Source organism: Suricata suricatta, chromosome 14 (assembly GCF_006229205.1).
Source record: "Suricata suricatta isolate VVHF042 chromosome 14, meerkat_22Aug2017_6uvM2_HiC, whole genome shotgun sequence".
NCBI classification, from domain to species: Eukaryota; Metazoa; Chordata; class Mammalia; order Carnivora; family Herpestidae; genus Suricata; species Suricata suricatta.
In genome coordinates, this window is record NC_043713.1 from 72,564,303 (window position 1) to 72,587,499 (window position 23,197).

The 23,197-nt window shown below is 52.9% G+C and overlaps 1 protein-coding gene across 6 annotated transcripts in view; it reads left to right on the forward strand.

Annotated features, from left to right (window-relative positions):
- Positions 1-23,197, forward strand: part of SSH1 (slingshot protein phosphatase 1) — a 55,477-nt gene that overhangs the window by 15,589 nt on the left and 16,691 nt on the right. The window contains exons 1-10 of one of the 6 annotated variants that reach the window (XM_029923029.1): positions 1,036-3,178; positions 4,632-4,727; positions 6,823-6,926; positions 10,937-11,001; positions 11,456-11,577; positions 14,812-14,880; positions 15,952-16,017; positions 19,235-19,429; positions 20,652-20,745; positions 21,869-21,997. In XM_029923029.1, coding sequence (XP_029778889.1) covers positions 3,093-3,178; positions 4,632-4,727; positions 6,823-6,926; positions 10,937-11,001; positions 11,456-11,577; positions 14,812-14,880; positions 15,952-16,017; positions 19,235-19,429; positions 20,652-20,745; positions 21,869-21,997 — 1,026 coding nt within the window. In that variant the 5' untranslated portion in view covers positions 1,036-3,092. Of the gene's footprint in view, positions 1-1,035; positions 3,179-4,631; positions 4,728-6,822; positions 6,927-9,153; positions 10,403-10,936; positions 11,002-11,455; positions 11,578-14,811; positions 14,881-15,342; positions 15,459-15,951; positions 16,018-19,234; positions 19,430-20,651; positions 20,746-21,868; positions 21,998-23,197 lie in introns of those variants that run through there. The other 5 variants (XM_029923030.1, XM_029923031.1, XM_029923033.1 and 2 more) reach the window with 5 other exon arrangements.

Sequence of the window (23,197 nt, forward strand, 5' to 3'; positions counted from 1 at the left end):
GACCCCGTGGAGTATAATGTCACTCGGAGGCAGGAACCTTGTCTGTTTTGTTTCTGGATTCCCAGGATTTAGCACTGACCAGGCACAGCAAATGATTGTTCATCTAAATGGAATTAATGGAAACTCCTCTCAGGAGTGGTCATCGAACCCACCTTTTCTGTGGTGACAACTTTACTTTTGTTCCTTTTTTTTCCTTTTTCTAGAGTTGCCATCACATCTACTAGACAAACCACAGCCTACTCAGCCATCACCGTACGGAGCTGAGGGTTGCTATCATGTGCAGCAGTTGAGTTCGCTCCAGCCCGTTCCATCAGTGTGGCACTCTTGTCAGAGTCTGTGTTTTAGGCTCTGATTCTCTGATTTAGTGCAAGACATAGCATCGGAAATACTAAAATCCTATCAGTTAAACAAGCTTCTGTTTTCTCATCTTTAAAATGAGTATAGTAATGCCTGCTTGGTCTCCCTCGGAGAGTTTCATGAAGATCAAGTGACTGACATTAGAATGCGTTGTCCACAGTGGAGCTGATCACAGGGCTGATCTGTCTTTTCTATTGTTACCTCATATTGTGACGCGGGGCTGCCTTTCGAAAGCCAGGACGCTCACCCAACACATTGGGTAGAAGATGGACACGTTCATTTGTTTGTCGCCTATCTGGGTGCTTCCAAGGAGGGTGTTCTTTTGTTTGACCTAGCGTGACCTAGCATGACCTCCCCTCCTGGCACTGAATCACGTTACCCTCCTGAGAGCACCATGCCTTTTTATGTTATTTTTTACCAGCAGAAAACGTGGGAAGCCTGTTTTCTCTGTGTCTTCTGTTACTGTTAAGGTCGCTTACCGTTAAGCTGCGTCAGAAGTACTCCTGGAACTTTTATTTTGTTTTGTAATTTTTTGAAAATGTGTTTATTTTTGCAAGAGAGAGCACATGAGTGAGCGGGGGAGGGGCACAGAGAGAGGAAGACAGAAGAACCAAAGCGGGCTCCACGCTGATAGCAGAGAACCTGACGCAGGGCTTGAACCCATAGACTGAGATCAGGACCTGAGCCCAAGTCAGATGCTTAACCAGCTGAGCCACCAGGCACCTCTCACCTGGTACTTTTTAAAAACCAGATGCCTGGACTTACTGCAGACGTTTTGAATGAGAGTCAGCCGAGGCTAGACACGGGCATGACTGTGTGTGAGAATTCTGTAGGTTGTTCAGATGTGTAGCCAGAGTTGGAAATCAGCAGCAGCAGCATGAGGTGATGTGATGCGGGGCGTCTATAGCTCCTATTTCCATTCTTGAAGGAATTGTTGTTCTGAGTGACATAGCACCCACCCAAACACACACCCGTTCCTTAAACAGGATTCTCATCTTTGCCTCGATCGACACTGGGGCAGGCTTGGCTCGGCCTTGTGCTCCTCCGTCTGGGAATATTTGGCTATTTGAACGAAGGAACAGAGCCCCGTAAGCGACCCACAGAACAAACACCCAGTAGAACAGGAATGAGAGCCCAGAAATAGGGATTCCCCGACCAGTGCTGTTTATGTTCTTAAGCCCCCATGTGCACCTGGAGGCTGGTTAAAATGAGGTTGTTCCGGAGCCTGTATTTGAGGACTGGCAGCCTTCACTTGTCACTTGGAGAGGGTGACGCCTGCCCTGCAGAGCTCTGGGAGCCCAGCACACACGGCCGGTGCCTGGCAAATGACAGTGCTGTTGATGAGAAGCCAGCCCTGAGAGCCCTTCTCGGCCAGCGGGGCCGTGCTGCCCACAGAACTCCTCACCCCAATTCCCATTTGGTCTGCCAGGACCAGGCACTGTGCCCTGCCCCACATCGGGGTGGTGGCAGTGGGCAGGGGACTGCGGTGCCCCCCCTCGGCCTTCTGCTTGCCCCCAGGGCCGCTAGGAGAGCTCTGGCCCCAGGCTTCCGCTCCTGGAGTCCTGTTTCCCTGAATTAGCCCTCTCTCCGTGTCCTCTGCACGGAGCTTCCACCTGCTGGGAAGAAGGGCTGCAGACGGGATCCTGGCTTCTCAGTGACGTGTGCTTTAGCGGAACCGAAGCTGCCAGGGCAGGCAGGGACAGGGGTGACGTCAGGATACCGGCTCCGATTCTCACTCAGGACTGGTGGGGGACCACATGGGGCCTAGTCCCAACTCATAAAGAGGTCGTGCCCCCGGGCAGGCTGTAGTTGGCCCCCCAGCAGCATAACTGTTGCACGGGTCCCACTCACTCTCTCGTGAGGATTAAGTTGTCCTCTGGGAACTGGAGGAAGCTTCCAGACAGGGCCTCCCCAGGAGGGTTCCAAAGCACCAGTTAGGTGCTCCCCTCTCCCCTCTTCTGAACACCAGTGAGGCCCCTTTCTTTGGGCACTTATCCCATTCTGCTCTGCAGTGTGGCTACTCGAGTCCTTAATTTATTTCACGGGCCCAAAGAAGTGCTAAACACACTGGCCCACAGGCTCCTGCCGGCGGGTTTCCGGGACCTGGGCCTGCTTCACCTCTGCAGCCCTGCCCTGGACACCGTGCCTGCGGTTCTCTACGCTCCGCCTGTGCATGCACCCCTGGTTCCCTCGACCTAGATGCTTGCCCTCACCCCCCACTGTTAGTGGCAGTTAGCAAGACTGAAGAATTTTCAGAATATAAGACGCTGTGACCACATGGACTGGCGGCTGCCCACAGTTCACCGTTGGGTGACTGGGTGGCGATGTGACAGCAACAGGAGACCCTCAGCCTGTCGATGTCAAGCAGAGCGGGGTCCTCACTGCTTGGCGGCCGGCTGTTTTCCCTCACAGTTCGGAACACACACCCTGCGGCTTGTTCCTAAGGCCTCCAGAAAGCCGTGGGAGGAACGTGATTCCAGGAACTTCAGCTGTTTTGCACGCTCTGAATGGCCCTCTTTCATCAGGATATACAGGGACAAGGGCCTTTTTAAAACCAAATATCAGGAGAAGACAAGAGTCCCACAAGAGCCCTCTGCCCCCTGGGTGGGAACATCGGCAGGGGACGAGGACTCCAGCCCAAGGACTCCCAGCCCCTTCCTTCCGTCCTTCTCCCGAGGGAGTGAGGGGGTGCGAGGCAGGGCCTGGGGGCAGTCGAAGATGTGAACCCCGCGATCATGAACCTTTTTTATTTCACGGACTTCTGCGTCTCCCTTCAGCCGGCTCCCACCTTCCGCTCTCCAGAGGTCTCCAGCCCAAATCAGTACGTATCACCACCCCACCCGCTCTCTCTTTTCCTGGCACGGATCGGATTCAGGGTGACGCTGGCTGTTCGTGCTCTGAGGGCTGGGGATTTCCGAGGAGCACTGTCTGAGGCTTTTGTCTGTCCTTAGTGCCTCGTAGGAAGCTAATCCTGCAGTTACCAGCATTTGAGAATGTGCTTATTTGTACTGCGGAGATCAAAGCATTGGGGTGGGGTGGGGAGAGGGTAGGGAGGGCTGAGGCTGGACTTGTTCGTAATCTCCCATCAAGATTTGTCTTAAAGTGATGGGGAACACTTCAGTTTTATTTGTCACGGTCTGACCTCTCTGGAACTTGAGTTACACTTTCTAGGACACCAGCATTTTGGGGGAAAGGGTTGGTCTTTCTGTAGCTGCGATGGCGTTCTGTGGGTCGGTACTTCTTCACCCCGAGAACCCACTAGAGTAGGTGTGCCAAAATGAAATTTTTCATTTTATTTGGGGGGGGGTTGGGGGAAGGGCAGAGAGAAGGGGACAGAGGATCTGAGAAGCAGGCCCTGCCCTCACAGCAGGGAGCCAGATGAGGGTCTTGAACTCATGAACCCCGGAGATCATTACCTGAGCTGAAGTTGGACTCTCAACCGACTGAGCCACCCCGTCACCCCTCTAAAATGAATTTCTTTTTTTTTTTTTAGTTTATTTTTTATTTATTTTTGAGAAAGAGAGAGCAAGCGAGGGAGGAGCAGAGAGAGAGGGAGACAGAATCCCAAGCAGGCTCTGTGCTATCAGCGCACAGCCCAATGCAGGACTCGAACTCACGAACCATGAAATTGGGACCTGAGCTAAAACCAAGAGCCACCTAGCTCCCCCTCCAAAATGACTTTCTTAACAGACATCCCCAATGCTGTTCCTTTAGGCTCACAAATCGCTTCTCGCTATTAAGCCTGGCACAGAGAACCCCCATGGAGCCCTGGCAGCGGGGGAAATCATGTTCTCATCAGCCACCCAGAGGGCGTGTAAGGCTCAGGGCCTGCGGTGAGCTCAGAGCAAAAGACAGGAAACAGAGTCACAAAGAATATCTGCATTTTGTTTCCATAAATCCTGTGACTGCCCATGCTCTACAGCCTCTGGGCCCCAAAGTCATCCTTTGCGGTCACCCTCGTGCCGTGTCTGCTTACTGTCTCCCAGACTCAGGGCAGCCGGCTCACAGGCCTGGGAGAGAGAGTGTGCTTTGTGGGCTTCCCCGCAGCTTTCAGTCTTGCTCTTTACAGTAAATGCTTGCGCCTGATTGCCCTGAGGACCAGGGCAGTGTTCCAAGGGCCCCCATCCGCATGGGCCCCTGACTTCATATATAGATGGGAGGCTGATTCTTTCTGTCATAGGAACACCAAAGAACCACCGGCTTTGTAAGCAGTCACAATCATGGGATAAAACTAGCCTATTCTTTCGCATGTTCCCTTTTTTCTCCCCGCAAAGGAAACGTAAGGGAAACCAAGGGGAATTTTTGCCCATGATTTCCAAGGCAAAGGTCACTGTTAATGGCTGGCTGTTTCCAGAGTGTTCAGGCTTCTGGTCAGTATGATATTTTTTCTTTTCCTTTTTTTTTTTTTTTTTAATGGAAGAACAAAACGTGGTTGATGTTGCTTTGCTTTGTGAAGATTTTCCCTGACTCCTCCCGTGAACCGATGGAGGGTTTGTAAGTTTCGTGGGCAGCCCTTTAAAATTTTGATGAGAATAAGTAGTAAGTGATCTGCGCCGAAACAGAATACTTCTGAAAATAAAGTTGGAAAATTTTCAAGGAGAGGGTGACAGCTTTTAGGAGTAGGGGAGTGTTGGGCCCTTCCACAACCTGGTAAAGAGCAAGCTTGGGTTTTAAATTAGCCAGATGGGCACTGAAGAGCTTGTTGCTTCTGTTGGTGAGGCTGAACGAAAGAAACCATGCTCCTTGTTCCACTCAGTATTTTTTTTATTTTAAGATTTTATTTTTAAATCATCTCTTTGCCCAACCTGGGGTTTGAACTTACAGCCCCAAGATCAAGAGTCACGTGCTCTACCGACTGAGTCAGCCAGGGGCCCCCTGCTTCCAATATTTATAGTCCTGGGCTCCCTGCAGCACAGGTACGCGGCTGAGAGGGTGGCTTGGCAGCGCTCCTGGGGACAGTGAGTGGAGAGCAGTTATGCGGATGTAAAGGAGCAGGATTATGAAATCTACAAAACCGGTTGTCAGTGGCTCCAAGGCAGCGCTCAGCCTTATCGCTTGGTATTTGAGTAGTCACTATTTTTAGCGTGAGAATTCAACCAGCAAGAGTCACAGATTTTATTGTGGACTTCATATTATGCAAGATCACTGTCTTTCTGATTCCAGGAGCTGCAGAGTTCCACGTGGTGAGTTTTTATAGTACCTAGTATATTAGACCTAGCTGAGTTTTTTATTCCAGGGTTTAGAACATTTAACTACTCCCGGGAGACGTCTGGGGTGATGGTGATCTTGGTTTTTTTTTCTGTTTACAGAAAATGTCCCCGTGTTTCAATCAGGAATTGATTTGCTTTCTCTTAACACACACACACACACACACACACACACACACACAAAGTCCTGCTTTTTCTTAGACTTTCCTTTTAAATCATTTATATGTTAATTGGTTGTCCAAGAGAGAATTAATGATTTTTACAGTTCCCTAAACTGTGAATCGTGACCTTTCACAAAATTAATAGAAATAAAGTGCCTTTCTATTATAAGGTGTGGTACAGGTCTTCTATTACTCTGAAAATCAAATAAAAAATAATCATTTTTAAAAGTTAATATTTGCTCAGTATAAAAAATTTAGAAGCTACTAAAAAGATAATCCTAGGTGATCCATCCTCCACCCCCCACCCCCACCCCACACACAAAAACCACTGTTAGTAATTTTGGTGTATTTTATGGATAATTTTCAGCATTCATGGTATTTTTGAATAATTGGTAGTAACTAGTAGTTCATACAGTGTAAAGATTTTTTTCTGATAGGCGCCAAATCACGAAGATGAGCATTTTTAAAATTTAAATTGTAACTTTCTGGGTTGTATGTTGAATGTAAATGTTATTGCTGCTGGTTAAATGACAAAGACGGAGAGATCTCTCACTCTGCTGAGAGATTCTTTGTGTCGACTGGGGGTTTTCTACAGCAGTAGGGACACAGTCGCCTTGACTGAGTTATCACGGGTCATTAAGCCCCACTTGTAAACCAACGGTGAAAGCGTAACTTCCTCTTCCTTATATTCCGTCAAGGGAAGGCGCCAAGACCAGTGAGGTTGTCCTAAGTCGGGGAGTCAGAAACAGAGATTGCACAGCAAGATGTGAAAAATCCACAGAGGGAATCTCGCCCCTCTGTCAGAGAGCGGGTCTCTATTTTTAGAAGACTTTGTGTTACAGGGAGATCATTCGCAGTGCCCCGCAGGGAGGGGGCTCTCGGCCCTGCCAGAGCCCGGAGACCCTTTTAGCAGAAGCATGATCTCATCACATAGAGGTCGGGGGCGAGCGCTATGTGAAATGATCAGAAAAGCTGTTGCGTCCCCTCTGCATCTTCCACGCTGTCCGTCCACTCTACAGCTTTCCCTCTGCTGCATGTCTTCGCCCATTTTCCTCTCTGAGCTCCAGCCTGACTGTGCTCTGGTTTTATCCCCCCAGCCTGAGCGAGAGCTTTTTCATGGTGAAAGGAGCCGCCCTCTTCTTACAACAGGGGAACAGCCCTCAAAACCAACGAAGCCTTCAGCATCCCCACAAGCATGCAGGTAAATTGAGGTTCTCACATTGGAACTTCTTTCTGTGCGGTGGAGGAACCTTCCATGACTGGTGGTGAGCAGTTGGCTGGCTTCCAAGGCCAGAGAGACGGCAGAACGCGGGCAGAATGGCCAGTGCAAGGGAGAAGCCCTTTTCCTGAGCAGGCAGGCCAGGCTTGCCCTCCAGGTGGCCCTGGGACCCAGTGACCCTTGGACTGTGCGTGTCCACAGAAGCAGTAAGGCAGTTGGCAGCGTTCCATCCAGGTGCAAAGATTCCCCGCCCCCAGTTTATCAGTTAACTGCAGAGTTCAAGTTGCTATAGGATTTTTTTAAACAAGGGGCACCAGAGCATGTGACAGGCAGATGTTGTCCCCTTGGAAGTAACCTCCTTGGGATGCTGTGTACCTGCTTGAAGGACTCTGGTCATGTCCCCAAGCGTTTGGACAGCTTTCATTTGGAGGATTTCTCGACGAGTCTTTGTCAGGCTTGGGGGGTGGGGGCTGATGAGAAGACTATCACTGAACAGTGGCTTCAGTTTTTGGAGGTAGACAGGAAGTGAAAAAGCAGGACTCAAACCCCGTATTCATTTAGGTCCAACAGCGCGCGCACACACACAAAATGCTTATGTAGCAATAGGACCTGTTGTCATAGGTGACTTAACTCTGAAACCGAAGGCAGTTTGAAAAGAGGAATCAGAAACCATTGCATACCAGCAGATCTTTGTAACAGGTCCGCCGCCTACTCATGCGCCTCTCGGCTGGGCGGCGCCCGCCTCCGTGCCACCTGCGAGGGCCTGTGACTCTCGGAACACCCGCAGGGGACAGCAGCCCGCAGCTGCGGCCCGTTTTCTTGTCACTGTGATCGGACCTCGAGTCCTCCAGCCTCATTTGGGATCTGAGTGCGTGGGTTCGAATTTCGTGTCTCAACAGCTGACGCCAAGCAGCAAGCAAGGCTCAGTATTTTCCTTGTACGGATACGTGGAATCAAGATTTGGGTCTGTTTTAAGCTCACAAAAGAGTCGTTTTGCACAAGGAGGCAGTATGGTTTGGGGCAAGAGTGTGTGTCTTGGAGCCAGACAGACCTGGCTTCTGCTCCCAGTTGAACAACGTACCGAGCAGTCACTGTTGACTTCTGCGCCTCCCTGATCTTTACAACGGGCCTCAAGTACCGGTAACTCCGACGGGACAGAACGTAAGATGTGTATGGGTGCTCTGTGTCTGGCAGCTGTGATCGTCACGACAGTGGTAGCGAGGACAGTGACCCTACAAACAGAACCTTCTTTCTTGAACCTGCTCATGGTCCTGCCCTGTCAGGAATGTCACCGTTGTTGGTGTCTTAACACAGAGCAGAGCGGAGGCTCCCACTGTTCACTCTTCCTATAAAATGTCCCCATCCTCCGATTCCAACAGTGTTTTCATACCGTGCGCGAGCTCGGGGAAGGAAGCACAGAGCCACCTAGCAACCCTAAGTCAGGCTGGCTCCTGCATCTGTGGGAGGTACAGCGGACCAGAAAGGAAGCCACAGGCTTCATGGCTCTTCTGCCCCTGAGGTCTGGAGTGACCGATGGGCTCAGTGAGCTCAGGAAGGCAGAGACTGTCTCAGTAAACGACCTGGGGCAGGCACAGACTTGACGTCAATTCCTATTTTTCTAGAATTACTGTCAAGTGCCCTGGATGTCCCAGAGTCCCCTCAGTAACCACGCAGAGCGGAGCACATGTGATGGCTAATTCTGCCCATGCAAAGGTCGTTCAGGCCATTGTAGCCGGTCCCCAGTCTGAGACTCTTGCTAGAGGCCTATACTTGAGGCTTATGTTCTCTGATCTTCTTGTGAGTGCTGAGTGGACACTCCAGCACACGGAGGCAGTGTGTGGAAGGCAGGCTGCAGCTGGGAGTTCTGTCGGTCAGCAATTCTGCATCTCCACAGGCAGGTCCCACTGAAAGGAGCCTATCTGTGTGGAAAAAGTCCCTTTCGTTTAGGCATGTGTCAGACAAAGGGGCTTGTTTTTGCTTTTCTCTGTGTGCTTCTGTGACTCGGGGTGGGGGGGCGGGGGGTGCAGGCGAGCCTAGAGCCAGCTGAGGTGGTTATATGCCGTTGGGGCCACGCCAGGCGAGGGTGCTGTTGGGGGGGGGGGTGACAGGGAGTTCCTTGTCCTCCTTTAATGTGACCTGTCACCTGCCAGTCATCCCTCATGGGAAGCAGTGTTGGACACCGTGCAGTCCTGTGATGGGGGGAGCAGGGGAGGGGGGCAAGCTTCTGACGACCTGAGTCCTCGCTGAGGCAGGAAGTACAGGTCGGACATCGTCTGTCAACCTGCCCTACAAGGTAAGAGATGGTTCTGCAGGAGAAACGAATCCAGCGCATTGATCCTTCTCGGATTCAGGCTGTGACCTGTAGGTTCATTTCTTTTTAAAGCTGACTCTGTTCCTTCAAGCTGTTGCACAAATCATAATTAATTCAGATCTGTGAGTCACTCGCCCTTTCTTGTAGCTCAGCCTCTTTGCACATGGACCTTTCCTTCAGAAAGAAAGAGTAGCAGAACTGTACGGCCGGGGAGAAGGCTGGCAGAGCCCCGCTCACTGCTCCCCGATGACGACCCCCAGTCAGGGGCCCCGTGCCTGGAACACAGCTTGTTTTCAGCTGCGCTGATCCCCCGTGTCTGTGGAGAATCACAGTCTCTGAGGCCCCTCCTGGACCTGGGGCAGCCCAGAGAGGCTGGGAACTCTGGACGACTCCCTTTGTAAAGTGATAAGGCTTTACTGAATCCAATTGTAGAGTGACTGAGGTGGGTATAAACTGTTGTGAAAACGGGCAACAGCCTCAGGCCACGGGTAGCCACTGGTATCCCCCATAACCTTTTATGATGGCTGGAATTGCCTGGGTAATCATCAGTGAGCCAGTGAAAATAACGATGAGCGTAAGGATCAGACGGAGGCCCAAGGCCAGGGCCCAGATGTGCAGGTGTGTGGCAGTGGAGGCGTAGGCCTGGGCCCCCCTCACATCACCTGCTGTCCTCCGGTCCCCAGACTTCATGGAGTAGGTGACTGACCCAAAGCCCAGGCGGCACAGTCGGGTGCAGGCATCTTGCTGTGGATGTTGACCGTGGTGGTTGTCACGGGGGCCGAGCTCTGGGGCGCCCCGAGGGCAGCCACCTCGTGCTCCTCCTTGAGCATCTCCTAGGTCGGGGGGATGCCAGTGTGGGGACCAGGGAGGAAGGGCGGGGAACAGCTGTCAAGAGGACAGAGCTTTTAGCAAGATAGTAAAAAATGACCGTGCTCACTGTCAATTCACATGGTCTTTCCAGACACCCAACAAGAACCTGCTCTCTGCCGTCACTTGACTTACTTCCCCTCCAGGTTGTAGAAGTACTGTCTGTCTCCTGTTGGTCCAGCAGGAGAGTGTAAACAGGAAAAATGACCTCCGGATCTTTCTCATTGACACCAACTCTTAGCAGATCCCCTGCTCCAGCCCTTCCTGTAGTTTCATCAAAGTAACATTTGTTTGAACTTGCTAACATCTTTCTCTTTCTTTCTTCCTTTCTTTCAAACGTAGGGGAGGGGCAGAGAGCGAGGGAGAGGGAATCCCAAGCAGAGAATCCCACACTGTCAGTGCTGAGCCCGATACGGGGCTTGAACCCACAAACTGTGAGATCGTGACCTGACCCAAAGTCGGACGCTTAACCGACTGAGTCACCCAGGTGCCCCTGAACTTGATAACATTGCTCCTGTAGGCTTGTCTGTATTCTCTACATCTTGTATTTGAACAGCCCATATTGCAAGCATTTCAGAATATAAAAGCAACTTCTGAAAACATGGTGGCCAGCCAGATGGCCCCATGCTATTGGCAGCATTCAGGAGAGGAGGTAGAGAAATTGAGCCTCTTAGTCTCTGGACGACTCTCCTGTGGTGCAGGAGGAGGGATTTTGATTTCTCAGTCTTCTCCCAGTCCTGTAACACCAGCTTCTTGCAGGCTCGTGCCTAGGTGGGCGGGCGACCTTCTAACACTTTCTTCATTGGTCTGACAGGTGACTTGCCCCAACATCTTCAAATAATGATTAACCTCCTGCGTTGTGAAGATCGGATCAAGCTGGTAAGAAGAGACGAGAGTACCAAGTGTTAATTTTTAATCGTGAGATTTGGTAGGGAATTACTCAGGAGCAGTGGGAGGCAGGGAATTTCTGTGTTGCAGCAAATTCTCTCCCGCCCGCCCCCTCGCCCCATATTTCACAAAAGCCAAAGCTGGGTTTGCTCATCATCACGCACAACGTCCAGAACAAGGATGTGTTCGGTGTCTGGGTCGATCTGTGCTGGGTTGAGATTTGCAGTCTCTGGATTTTATCTGACCAACTCTGGGCGATCCCCTCAGAGCCAAGCACTGGCCCTCATGCATGGATATGAACGGGACATGAGAATTAAGAATCTCGTCTTAATTCCTGAACTCACAGGGGGAAAGGTAGAAAACAAAAGTCCTTGATGTTGAGTTGGTGACAGAAGGGGCCACCGTCTGGAAAGGCGGGCCAGTGAGAGCGTCTTTGCCTGTGTAGGCCGTGCGCTTGGAGAGCGCCTGGGCGGAGCGGGTCCGGTACATGGTGGTGGTGGACAGTAGCGGGCGCCAGGACACAGAGGAGAGTATCCTGCTGGGAGTCGACTTCTCTAGTAAGGAAAGGTGAGTCTGGTGGGGCGGTGCTTCCCTTCTGCGAGGGGCGGGACAAGGGTTGCTCCTGGACAAAGGTTTCCGTGGTCCCGCGTCCGCGGGAGATGGTGGTGGCATGTGTGATGGTCAGTGGGGGGGAGGGGGGGGCATTCCAAGTGCATTGCAGGGAGAATCGATGGGAGAGAAGGAAGAGCCACAGAGGCAGTGAGCTGCCACCACGAGTGACCAAGACTCTGTGGCTTGTTAACAAGTACACGAGTGGAGAGGAGGGCGTTTTATGACCTTCTGACTAGTACATAGGAGCCTTGTAAGAAAGCTTCGGGCAGCGCACTTCGGGAGAGAAGAGTGCGCTGGCGTCTGTGGCCTTGGGCTGGTCGGGAACTCTGGATCCGGAAGAAAGTGTCTGTCACCTGACAGGTGTTAGGAGCTGAGCTGTGAGGAGCCCCCTTGAGGACTAGATGGCCTGGTACTTCATGTCTCTTGACCCCCAGGCAGGCGCTCTCAGGAGCAGGCTGAGCTCTGTGTTTTAGGCCATTGTTGGCAAGGTTGTGAAGCAAAGAGGCATTTTGTGCCCAATGGTGGTGTGTTTGTTTTTTTTAATTAAAAATTTTTTTATTTTAGAAAGAGAGAGAGTGTACTTGAGGTGGGAGGAGGGGCAGAGAGAGAGGGAGACCCAGAATCCAAAGCAGGCTCCAGGCTCTGAGCTGTCAGCACAGAGTCCAGCGTGGGGCGCGAACTCCTGAACCGCGAGGTCGTGACCTGAGCTGAAGCCGGACACTTAACCGACTGAGCCCCCAGGCGGCCCGGTGTTGCGGTTATCCTTGCTCCTCCAGCGAGTATACGCCCACCCTTCCGAGTTCCTTCCGGGACAGAGGCCTTCGTCACCGTGCGTGGTCCATTCCAGGAACACGGGGCCTGGCCCTCCCTCCCTGTGGAGCGCGCCCCTCATCTGCGCCCAAACCACTGGAGTTGCCTGGAGGTCTGCCCCTCCTGCCAGCCACCTCTGTCGTTTCCATGGGGAGCACAGTGCAGTGGCCGTAGCATGTCCTTCTGCGCTTCTGCACGGACCGGGCCCCGGGCGCTTTTCCTTGGTCCAGGCTTGAAAGCAAAGCCCTGCTCCTCACCGAGGCTTTTGGCCCTGCTGACAGCATGATGCGCTTGTTTTTGTTTTTTGGGTTTTTTTTTAATCCCTGACTTGAGATTTTGCTTCCTGATTCTTAAAAGAGGGAGAGATGGATGTTGCCCACAGGGACATCTGCGGGGCAGGGGGCCGGTTTCCGTGAGAAGATGTGCAGGCGCCGTGTTGGAGGGGAGAACGTGTGCTGCTCACGGGCCCCGAGAGCTCTTTCAGAGCCGTCTGTGTGCCCCCCCCTCGGGAGCAGCCACCCCCGCGTGCCATCGCGAGTTGTCTGGGACCCGGGGGCGCCCGGCCACGCTGCCCTTGTGGGTCTGGAGCAGTCTGTGAAGGGCTCCCACGGTTCCCTCTCGTCCCCGCCCTGGCCCAGCTGGCTCCTCTGTTCCTGCCGTGCCAGCCCCAAGGACTTGGCACGGCCATCTCCTGGAGCTGCCCCCACCCACCCTGTCCTTCAAGGTCACCCTTCTTCTAAAAGACCCCACTTCCGTAGGTGCAAGCGCGCAGGCCCTCCTTCACTGTAGAAATCTGACTGTCCGTCCCTGTCAGACTCCTGGGGACTTGCAGATTAACAGATCAGCGCAGAGCTGTTACGGTCGCGTCCCGGTCCTGCTTGTGCTCTTCACTGTAGGGCAGGAGCCTGAGTGCAAGTGCTCCTCGGACTTGGCCCCGCGCACGCGGCACTCCCTAGGCTCTCCCCCATCTCTGCGATCCAGAGAGGCCAGCTTAGATGCTGTCCTGGCTTCGTCGCCACCGAAAGGCCCCCTCCTGCCCTGAGCCTGGGCCTTTGGTTCCCAACCCAGCGCTGCTCATAGTCCTCTGTTTCATCTCCTCTCCTCGTCACCAGACCCTCTCGTCGGGTGGGTCATCAGTGCCCAAAGGGGGAAAGCCTTCCAGGCCTGGCCACATGTTCCCAGGGTCCCCTCTACTCTTGGCTTTTGGCCTGTTGGTTTTGGGCTCTGAGGGGCCGGTCCGCACTGACACAGCCAAGTAGCTTTGGAGCCCCACAGGACTGGGCTTGAATTTTATTCTGCAGGAATAAAATAATTATGTATATTTTATTATATAAACCTAAATACAATTAGCCCATCAAGTATGGGTAGGAGTGCAGGGGTGGGGCCTGAGAATTTGCCTAACACAGAAGGCTGAGTCTAATCTCACACGAAGGACTTGACGCTACCTTCCCCACAGACAGAAAAGCAGAGGGTGGAAAGGGCCCCACAGTCACAAGTGCTCCAGAGGAAGGGGGTCTGGGAGCTCAGCTCCTCGTCCACAGGCACGTGTGCGTCGTGTCCCTCCCAGGCAGTGACATAGGAGGGCAGAGGAGAACATTCTAGATCCCTGGAGGCTGTTGGAGTTGGCCTTGGCAGCTGTTGAGGTCGGTCACCAGCAGACTCTTGTAAATGCCTGAAGAATTTTCATAATAATCCGAGGGGCCCCTCTGACAAAGCCCTTTCTTTCCCTCTGTGTTGCTCAGTGGCGCCTGTCTCCAAAGTCATTAAGTGTCATTTCACTGGTAGGGTGAGCAAAACAAAAGCAGATTAAGCTAGTTTTTAAAACGCAGCTGTACAAAGCTACAGACACAGAGGCCCGGAAATGAGCCCCACTAACGGTGTTGGCACCCTCCCTACCCCCGCCACCCTGGGACAGGAGGCCCGGCTGGCTGCCACCACTCGCCTGCATCCCCTGGAGTGTGTATGGCCTCATGCCAGGAGTGTGCCAGCCGTCGGCAGCCTCACCCCCTGCAGCAGCGTGGGCATGAGGTCAGCTGCTTGCTCTCTGTCCCCCTGAGAGCCCCAGCAGAGACCTGGTGTCGCGGAGCTCCGCCCACACTTCAGCAGGCTCAGAGTCCCCCGTGACTAGCTCCAAGTAGAGGTCACCGGGGACCCCCTCTGGTGAGGGCCCGTCCCAGGCTCCTGTCCTCTAGAAGCCAGTGGTGAGTGGTCCGTACGCAGACAGCCTGAGAGCTTCTCCCAGATACACACACAGCGGCCGGACCAGGTCAGGTGGTGGCTGCCCGCTGCGCGCCGGCCGGGCAGGGTGAAGACAGAGAGGGAAGGCCGCGCTCGGCGGTGGATCCTAACTCCAAGGCGTCTGCTCTTTCCTCCGCGTAGTAAAAGCTGCACCATCGGGATGGTTCTCCGGCTGTGGAGCGACACGAAAATCCACCTCGATGGAGATGGGTAAGGAGATCTCTTTAACTCTTCCACTGTAGACTCGGAGACATGAGTCGGCCGAGGCGCTGTGGGGTCACGTGTGTGCTGTGCTCGTTACGTCGGGAGAAACAGCAATGCCCCTCAGTGAGCCACACCAGGAAGGGTCTGTTTTGGCCTCCTGTCAGGGCGTTTGGGTCACAGAGTAGCGATGGAAGGGTATTTCCAGGAGATCCGCTGCCGTGCGACGGTCAAGGGCAGCGGGCAGCTGATATTCATACGTTTCCCTCGATGTGTTAGATGAATATGCAGCACGTGCCCTCCACGTGGGGCTGGTCCCGACGTTCCCCGTTGGAAAGGACACAGCGGGAGCCCGTGGTCTGGGGGGGTGCTGGGACAGACAGACAGACGGCTGGCAGACAGAGCAGCGTGTCGGGGGCCTCTCTGGGGGCTGCAGAGGAGGAACCCTTCCGTTTGGCCTGGGCAGGTAAACAAGAGACGAAGAGCCATCGGGTCCCACATACATTTGCTTCCAAGGGAAGTACGCGGGTTCCGCCATGAGTGGAAAGGAGCTGAGTAGCAGTTATCCCTCCTCTGAGATTCCAACGGTAAAAGTCACCTTGCCTCATAGTTAGCATTTGGGGAGAAAAAGTAAAACGTGGCGTGTTTGGGGCCGTGGCGGGGAACAGGTAGGATTATGGTTCTATTTTTTTTCCTTCTTAACAATTCGCCTTCTGCGAATATATTTCCCAGGCAGTTGCGAAAGGAATGGATGGCACGTGGGGGGAGGAAGTGGCAGCGGTGGGCTGCGGAGACGGTGGCAGGAACGTGAACAAGATGGCGTCAGGTGGCAGCATCGCCCTTGCCAGGCTTTGTGTTTTTGACAGACCTCGTAGAGCTGGGTTGAAAGCAGACATTTGTTTTTGGTTTTGTTTTCCCTGCTGTTGTGTTGCCCTTGTTGGTTGCAGTCGGCCAGTAGGCCCTTACCAGAAAGCGCGAGACGCACTTGTCCTCAGGGTGTCCCCGCGGGCCACCATCTCACTGTGGGTGCAGGTCTGGTTTCTCACCACGGTTCCGTTCTTTTCTGTTTGTCTTTCTCAGTGGGTTCAGCGTCAGCACGGCAGGACGGATGCACGTCTTCAAGCCCGTGTCTGTCCAGGCCATGTGGTAAGTGTGGTCTTAGAGAATTTTATCACCTTCGAAAAAAAATTCTTTTTTTAGCTGCCAACATGAATCGGAAGACCCCATTTGACTTTAAGGTGCATTTAGGTGCATTTGTGCGTATGGGGGCAGAGGGCAAAATGTGCATAACATAAAATGTACCATTTTTAACCATTGTTTTTTTTTTAATTTTTTTTAATGTTTTATTTATTTTTGAGACAGATTCAGAGCATGAGCAGGGAGGGGCAGAGAGAGAGGGAGGCACAGAATCAGAAGCAGGTTCCAGGCTCTGAGCTGTCAGCACAGAGCCTGATGCGGGATTCGAACCCACGAACGTGAGATCATGACCTGAGCCGAAGTCGGGAGGCATAACCAACTGAGCCACCCAGGCGCCCCTTAACCGTTTTTAAAGTATGCATTTCAGTGTATATCTATGATGTGCAGACATAACCATCCATTTCTGGAGCTTTTCCTTCTTCCCAAACAGAAAGTCTGTGCCCATTAAACACACATGCCCTTTTTCCCCAGGCCCTGGTACCCTCTATTCTGCATTCTGTCTCTATGAATTTGCCTGTTCCGGGTCCCTCCTACAAGTGGAATCATCCATTCTTTGTCCTTTTGTGCCTGGTTTATTTCACTTAAAATCTTGACGAGGTTTGTCCATGTTGTAGCAAAAAAAAAAAAAGGAATTTTTTTTAACATTTATTTATTTTTGAGAGACAGAGCATGAGCAGGGGAGGGGCAGAGAGAGCGGGGGACACAAAATCTGAAGCAAGCTCCAGGCTCTGAGCTGTCAGCACAGAGCCCGATGCGGGGCTTGAACTCATGGACCACGGGATCATGACCTGAGCCGAAGTTGGATGCTTAACCAACTGAGCCACCCAGTTTATGTATTTTGAAAGAGCATGCACGCGAGCAGGAAGGGCTAGAGAGAGAGGGAGTCCCGAGCAGGCTCTTCATTGTCACCCCGAGTCCCGACATCGGGGCTCAAACCCACGAACAGTGAGATCATGACCTGAGCTGAAATCAAGAGTCAGACACTCAACCGACTGAGCCACCCAGGTGCCCCCATATCAGAATATTTTTAAGGCTGAATATTATTTCAGTCTGTGGTTAGACACTATTTTTTGTTTATGCTTTTATCTGTTGATGGGCATCTGGGTTATTTCCACCTTTTGACTACTATCAAAATATCTCTTTGAGTCCCTGCTTTCAGTTCTTTTGAGTATGTATCTACAAGTGGAATTTCTAGATCACGTGGTTAATTCTGTTTAACTTTTTGAGGAACCAAAACTGTCTTCCGCATCGGCTGTGTCATTTTACATTCCATCCCCCGCCCTGAGCCGTGCACGAGGGTCCCAGTTCCTCCACGTCCTCTCTGGTGCCCCGTTATTTTATATTATTTTATCATAATGGGCCGCTTAAGGGGTGTGAAGTGGTATCTCATTATGGTTCTGACTTGTATTTCCCTAATTCATTACTACAGAGCCTCTTTTCATGTGCTTATTGGCCATTTGTGCATCTTCGGAGAAATGTCTGATCGGGCCCCTTAGCCAGTTAGTAACGGGGTTGTCTTGTCGTTGAAGGTGGTTATTTTTACGCATGTAGTTCCGGCCGTCCAGATGTTATGTCAGCACACATTAGCTTGTCCTTTGTAACTGGCACATACTCAGTTTGTACCCTCAGGGGAATGGCATCTGCCAGGCACTGGGCATCTGGGAGGGCATATGACAGAACGTAATTCCTGTCCTGGTGGGGTTTAAAGTCTGTTGAGGGAGGTGGCCGTGCTGTCAGAGTCCGTGTGGAACCAGGGAGTGCTGGGAGGGTGCTCTCACAGGGGCCCCCGCTCTGGGACACAGGGTGCAGGGCCTCCCTCACGCTCTGCCTGGGGGATGACGTAGCCGCGGGTAGAGTCTGCACCAGGTGTAACAGGTCACGTCCAGTGCTTCTCCAAACCCGGCACTGGCATCCAAGAGCCTTCCTCCTTCATGGCGGGGCGGGGCGGGGGGGGGGGCAGGGTGTACAAACCACTCATGCAGCAAACTCAACACAACGGTGCCTCTCTGCAGGAATCTGGAAAAGACTCAGGAGAAAGGCGGTGGGGTCTGAGGAGAAGGGTCTGCCCAGGGTTTCACCGTCATTACTATTTTCCTCTGGGACAGCACGAGTTACGCAGAATTCTCCCATGGGCCACAATCAATATGATGCTCCATTTTTATCTCGTCTATTACCCTACACTGCCCCCAGTTCAGGACCATTCTAGGGAAAATCACAAAACCCTAATTCTCTCCATGTTCCGGATGTTTCTGGTGCCCCTGGATCGTTTCTTACCGCTTTCTCTACAGGCAAATACAAAATAGGCCCACATATTTTTCCAGAACTTAGGGCACAAAACTAAATGTAGCAAGTGTGTGGCTCAAGCCCGTCCCCTCAGGCAGCCTGGAGACGGGACGGACCGGTCTGAGTGGGAAGCACACACCGGTGGTGGCTTCTGTACCGTCTCCGAGAGCTCCCGCCCCGCCCCGGGCTTCCTGCCTCTGCTCTTCATCGATGCCCGACTCACCCCATCCACCCCGAAAGTTTCAGCCTCAGCGTTTGCAAAAAGACTTTTAAAAAAGAAAAGGATGACTAGGCTGACCACGATCATGTACATTTTCCGTGTTGTTCTTTCTGGCCCACTCCTTCCCAAACCCCATCTCCATTTCGTTCCGGTGTCAGTGTGCGTTTCCAGAACTTCATTTCCCCAAGAGACCTAAGCCTCGAAGCTGTTGTAACACTGATGGGAAAGGGTTACTCAGTACGTCGTTCTAAGTGAAAGCCTCCTTCCTACTCGGAGACGGCTAGGCTTCCGGGTAGCTCCGCGTTCAAGGTATCCTCACAGCCTTGGAAGTAAATGTTCATTCTCGGGAGTTAATGGGTGGGGCGTGAGGGAGACGTGAGCCAGCCTGGGTGGGCGGTAGCGTCTGCACGGCTGCCTCGTTGGGATGATGAAGGACATCCCATCCACTCGGGTTCAAAGTGTGTGTCACGGAGACTGGGTGTGTGAACCTGGAGGTTTCGGGCTGCCTGGTATCCCCCGGGGAACCTGACTCACGGGGAGACAGCCTCCAGGAGGAAGTCCTTAGGGATCGCCCTGCCTGGTCCCCATCTCAGCCCCCGTCTGGGGACAGCGCAGCACTCCTGTGCCTGTCCCGGGCCTGACCTGTCCCCCTCCTCACCCCAGGTCCGCCCTGCAGGTCCTTCACAAGGCCTGCGAAGTGGCGCGAAGACACAACTACTTCCCCGGCGGCGTGGCTCTCATCTGGGCCAACTACTACGAGAGCTGCATCGGCTCCGATCAGAGCTGCGTCAACGAGTGGAACGCCATGCAGGACCTGGAGTCCGCGCGGCCCGACTCCCCGGCCCTGTTTGTGGACAAGTAAGTGCCCCGCGGCCTTGCCCCCGCCTGGCCGGCCTGGAGTCGGCACGGGGTCACCCCCCTGTAGGCCGCTGACTGGGGGTCTCCTCTCCCGGGACCAGCATCCCAGGAAGGCGTCCCTAACCTGCTGCCCGAGGATGGTCTTCAGCTCCGGGATGATGCAACCACCATCTCCCCATGAAAATTAGGGATGGATTTCAGTGTGGACGATTTCTGGGGAACAGCTCCATGACTCCTGTGGCCCACCGGCCCTTGGGCAGTGTTCTGGGGTCTGGCCTGTCCCCTTCAGGTGGCCCGAGACTTCATTTTTTCCAGAGCCGTTCCCTGTATTCTTAGAAGTATCATATAACCATCGTCCTGGGATCCTAAAATACAACTGCACCAACACTGGCCGAGGGCAGCCTGCCTTAGAGGCCGTGTCATGGCCCATGTCACGTGGCCTCCAGCCAAGCTCATGTGGCCTGAGGCGACATACGCTAAATGAAATGTCTGGGTCCTGAAGGAAGTGGCTCTCCCCTTCTGTCTGATTCAGACCATCCTCCCCCTGAGCTGTATGTCCCTCAGGGACTGCCTTCAGAGGGCCATGGACAGAGAGGTCAGCCTGAGTGAGGAGAGGACCAGAACCACATTCCATGCGGCCTCCAATTATGAGAGGTTTGGGGAGACTGATACCTGTCTATGAATATATAAAGGGGCGTCCTGTGGGAGAATTATCCTGGTGTGCCTAGAACCAGGGCCGATGGGTAGAAGAAGCTGCAGGGAAACACATAGACTATCCATGTAAGAAGGACATCACCGAGCCAGACACAGAACTCTGGACTGCCCCTGGACACAGTGATGTGGTCACCCCCTGAAACGTTCAAGCAGAGACACAAGGGGCTGGTTGTAGGGGGGAGGGGCGCAGGACGCTACTCTGGTGCTTCCATCCTCTGGCCTTGGGGGAGATTCTCTGCAGACCCGACCGAGGATATGCTTACCAGCCGTTGTTCATGCGTGCCGTCTGCTCTCCGCGCTGTGGACACCCCAGGAGTTCTAGATCCAGAGTGGGACTTCCCTGTCCCATGTCTCCTTCCCACCCCCCACCTCCAAACATGCATACCAAGCAGGGAGCTGTCCGAGTCCAGGCCGTGTTCTCATTAGCCCAGGAGCCTCTGGGGTATCTGCACAGGCTGACCTCAGGCCCCTCTCAGTGTGCATGTGACCCAATGTCCTTTCTCTCCAGGCCAACTGAAGGGGAGAGGACCGAGCGCCTCATCAAAGCCAAGCTCCGGAGCATCATGATGAGCCAGGATCTGGAAAACGTGACCTCAAAAGAAGTAAGAGGGCTCATCCCTTTGCAGGCCAGAGCTCACGGGGTGATCGTGTGTTCCTTCCCGCCTCCCTGAACCACGGTGGAAGCAGGTCCAGCACCTGCTCACCGGCTCTCAGAGGCGTTTTCCCACAGGGCTTAGCAGAAAGCACGCGGGCCTTTGAGTCCAGCTACACTGCGTACCCGCTGTGGGACCTTGAACAAATTTTTTGGCCTCTCTGAACCTGTAAGACCTTTGGTGACAATTCTCTGGGACCCGTAGATTGTCTTGAGAAAGTAGTTCCCTCTTATAGCCCCTTCTCCGCCTGTGATTCACTGAGGTGCAGCAGACTCTTGTTTCTAATCTCAGCATCACCAGGTACCAGCGAGTTCCGAGCCCTGGACTGCCCCCCATCGGCCTCCAAATGTTTTCTTGGAGCACTTTTTTCCTTTTCTAGGGTTGCTTTTTGTTCAAGGAATGCAGCGAATTATAATAACAGGTTAGGGGCGCCTGGGTGGCTCAGTCAGTTAAGCGTCTGACTTCAGCTCAGGTCATGATCTCCTGGTTCATGAGTTTGAGTCCTGCCTCGGGATGTGCACTGACCACACAGTGCCTACTCCGGATCTTCTGTCCCTCTCTGTGTGCCTCTCCCTCACTTTCTCCCTCAAAAAGAAACATTAAAAAAATTAATAATAATAGCTTAAACTAGGCAGACGGAAGGGGTTGGAATGGCCATTTTAAAAAGCCATACATCATCTTTTTATTAATTAATACACATAGAAAATTGTATTGTGATGCCTTCCAGAGCAAGATGAAACTGACTTTTTGTGTTGGCTGATACATTTGACAAATAACTGTAAAAATGTGCCTTAAACTCAAAAGAAGCGATCCCTTGGGAATCTGCTTCTTCATATAAAATAATCCCCTTTCCCAGTCAGACTGCCCTTGAGCCTGAGTACCCTGGTTCCCACCGCCTGCCCGTGTGCTGTGTGTGTCTCAGCACTGTGCACTTGGGGTCAAAGCAGAACAACAACAATGAAACATCTTTTTTGAAAACAAGCACAGTGTCAGTTGTGACTTTGCTGCTTTGGAGGTAGATAACTATTGCTTTGTTTGGTACCAAATCGCTTCTACTCTTCCCACTCCACAGATCCGGAATGAGTTAGAGGCGCAGATGAACTGTAACTTGAAGGAATTCAAGGAGTTCATAGACAACGAGATGCTGCTCATCTTGGGACAGATGGACAAGCCCTCCCTGATCTTCGACCATCTTTATCTCGTAAGAGGCACAGCACCCGCCAGGGTCTGGGTGGGGGAACACAATCAACAGGACCCTGACTAGAGCTTGCAGCAAAGTCAGAGAGAAGCGGGGCAAACCTGAGTTACGGGCCCCTCGGCCCTGACTGTTCTGGGGGAGCTCCTGTCTCTGACCCGGCTCCCAGCGGAGCTGCGGGCAGTAGTTGAAGGCTCTCCGGCGTAGCCCACTGATGGCAGTTTTCAGACTCTCTCCATCCGTGGGCTTGAGTCACCAACTCAGAGGCCCCACCCAGTTATCCCCAAACGGTTTGTGGGCTCAGGACCCCCAGTTACTAGAGGGAGCATGCTTGCCAAACCCCAGAATTATGCCCTGGCATCCTGGGACCTGCGAAGAGCACACGCCCGAAACACAGCTTCCCCTCTGTCCAGGGGACTGCTCCGTGCACTGCTCCCAGGCTCACCACAGGGACAGGCTCTGGTAGCACCCCCGGGGGCAGGCTGTGCGGAATCTTCCCCACCTCCATCTCCTGCCATCTCCTGCTCAGACTTTCTTAATGCCGTAAATCTCCATAGAAGGCAACTGGCGAGTTCCCAGAGCCTCTCAGAGAGACTATAGAGGAAGGCGTGTTGCTAAAATTAGAGAAGCAATGTTGTGTGATGAAGATCAGAGCCTCCAGGGCCAAGTTCCCGCTCCCCAGCCCGAGCAGCTGCGTGGCCAGGACAGAGTCTCTCTGCCTTTTCTCCTTCATTCTGTACCTTATGGGATGATTATGAGGATTAAGTAGGAGACATTTTTAAAGCACCGAGTGCAGTTTCTGTAGGCACTCAGAAATGACACCCGTTGTCAGAGCAGGAATCACTTCCTGGGAAAGTGGAGGTAGCGCGCTTGCTGCTGAAGGCGTGAGCGATTGTGTGTTCTGCCCACAAGAAGTGCTTCATAGTTCCCCACATGCGGGTGTTGTGATATATACTCGATATATTAAATATGCACATATTTAGTGTATTCATATAAATCAGTCCCTGCATATCTATATATTTAACGTGCATATTAAAACGTGTGTGAACATGTGGATTTGAGGCCTGTGTCTTGGAAACTGCTAGGCAGCGCTGGGCTCTCCTCCCTGGAAGCCTGATGGCCCTTCTTCTCCTCCCTGGGAGCCTGGTGGTCCTTCTCTTCTCCCTGGGAGCCTGGTGGTCCCTCCTCTCCTCCCTGGGAGCCTGG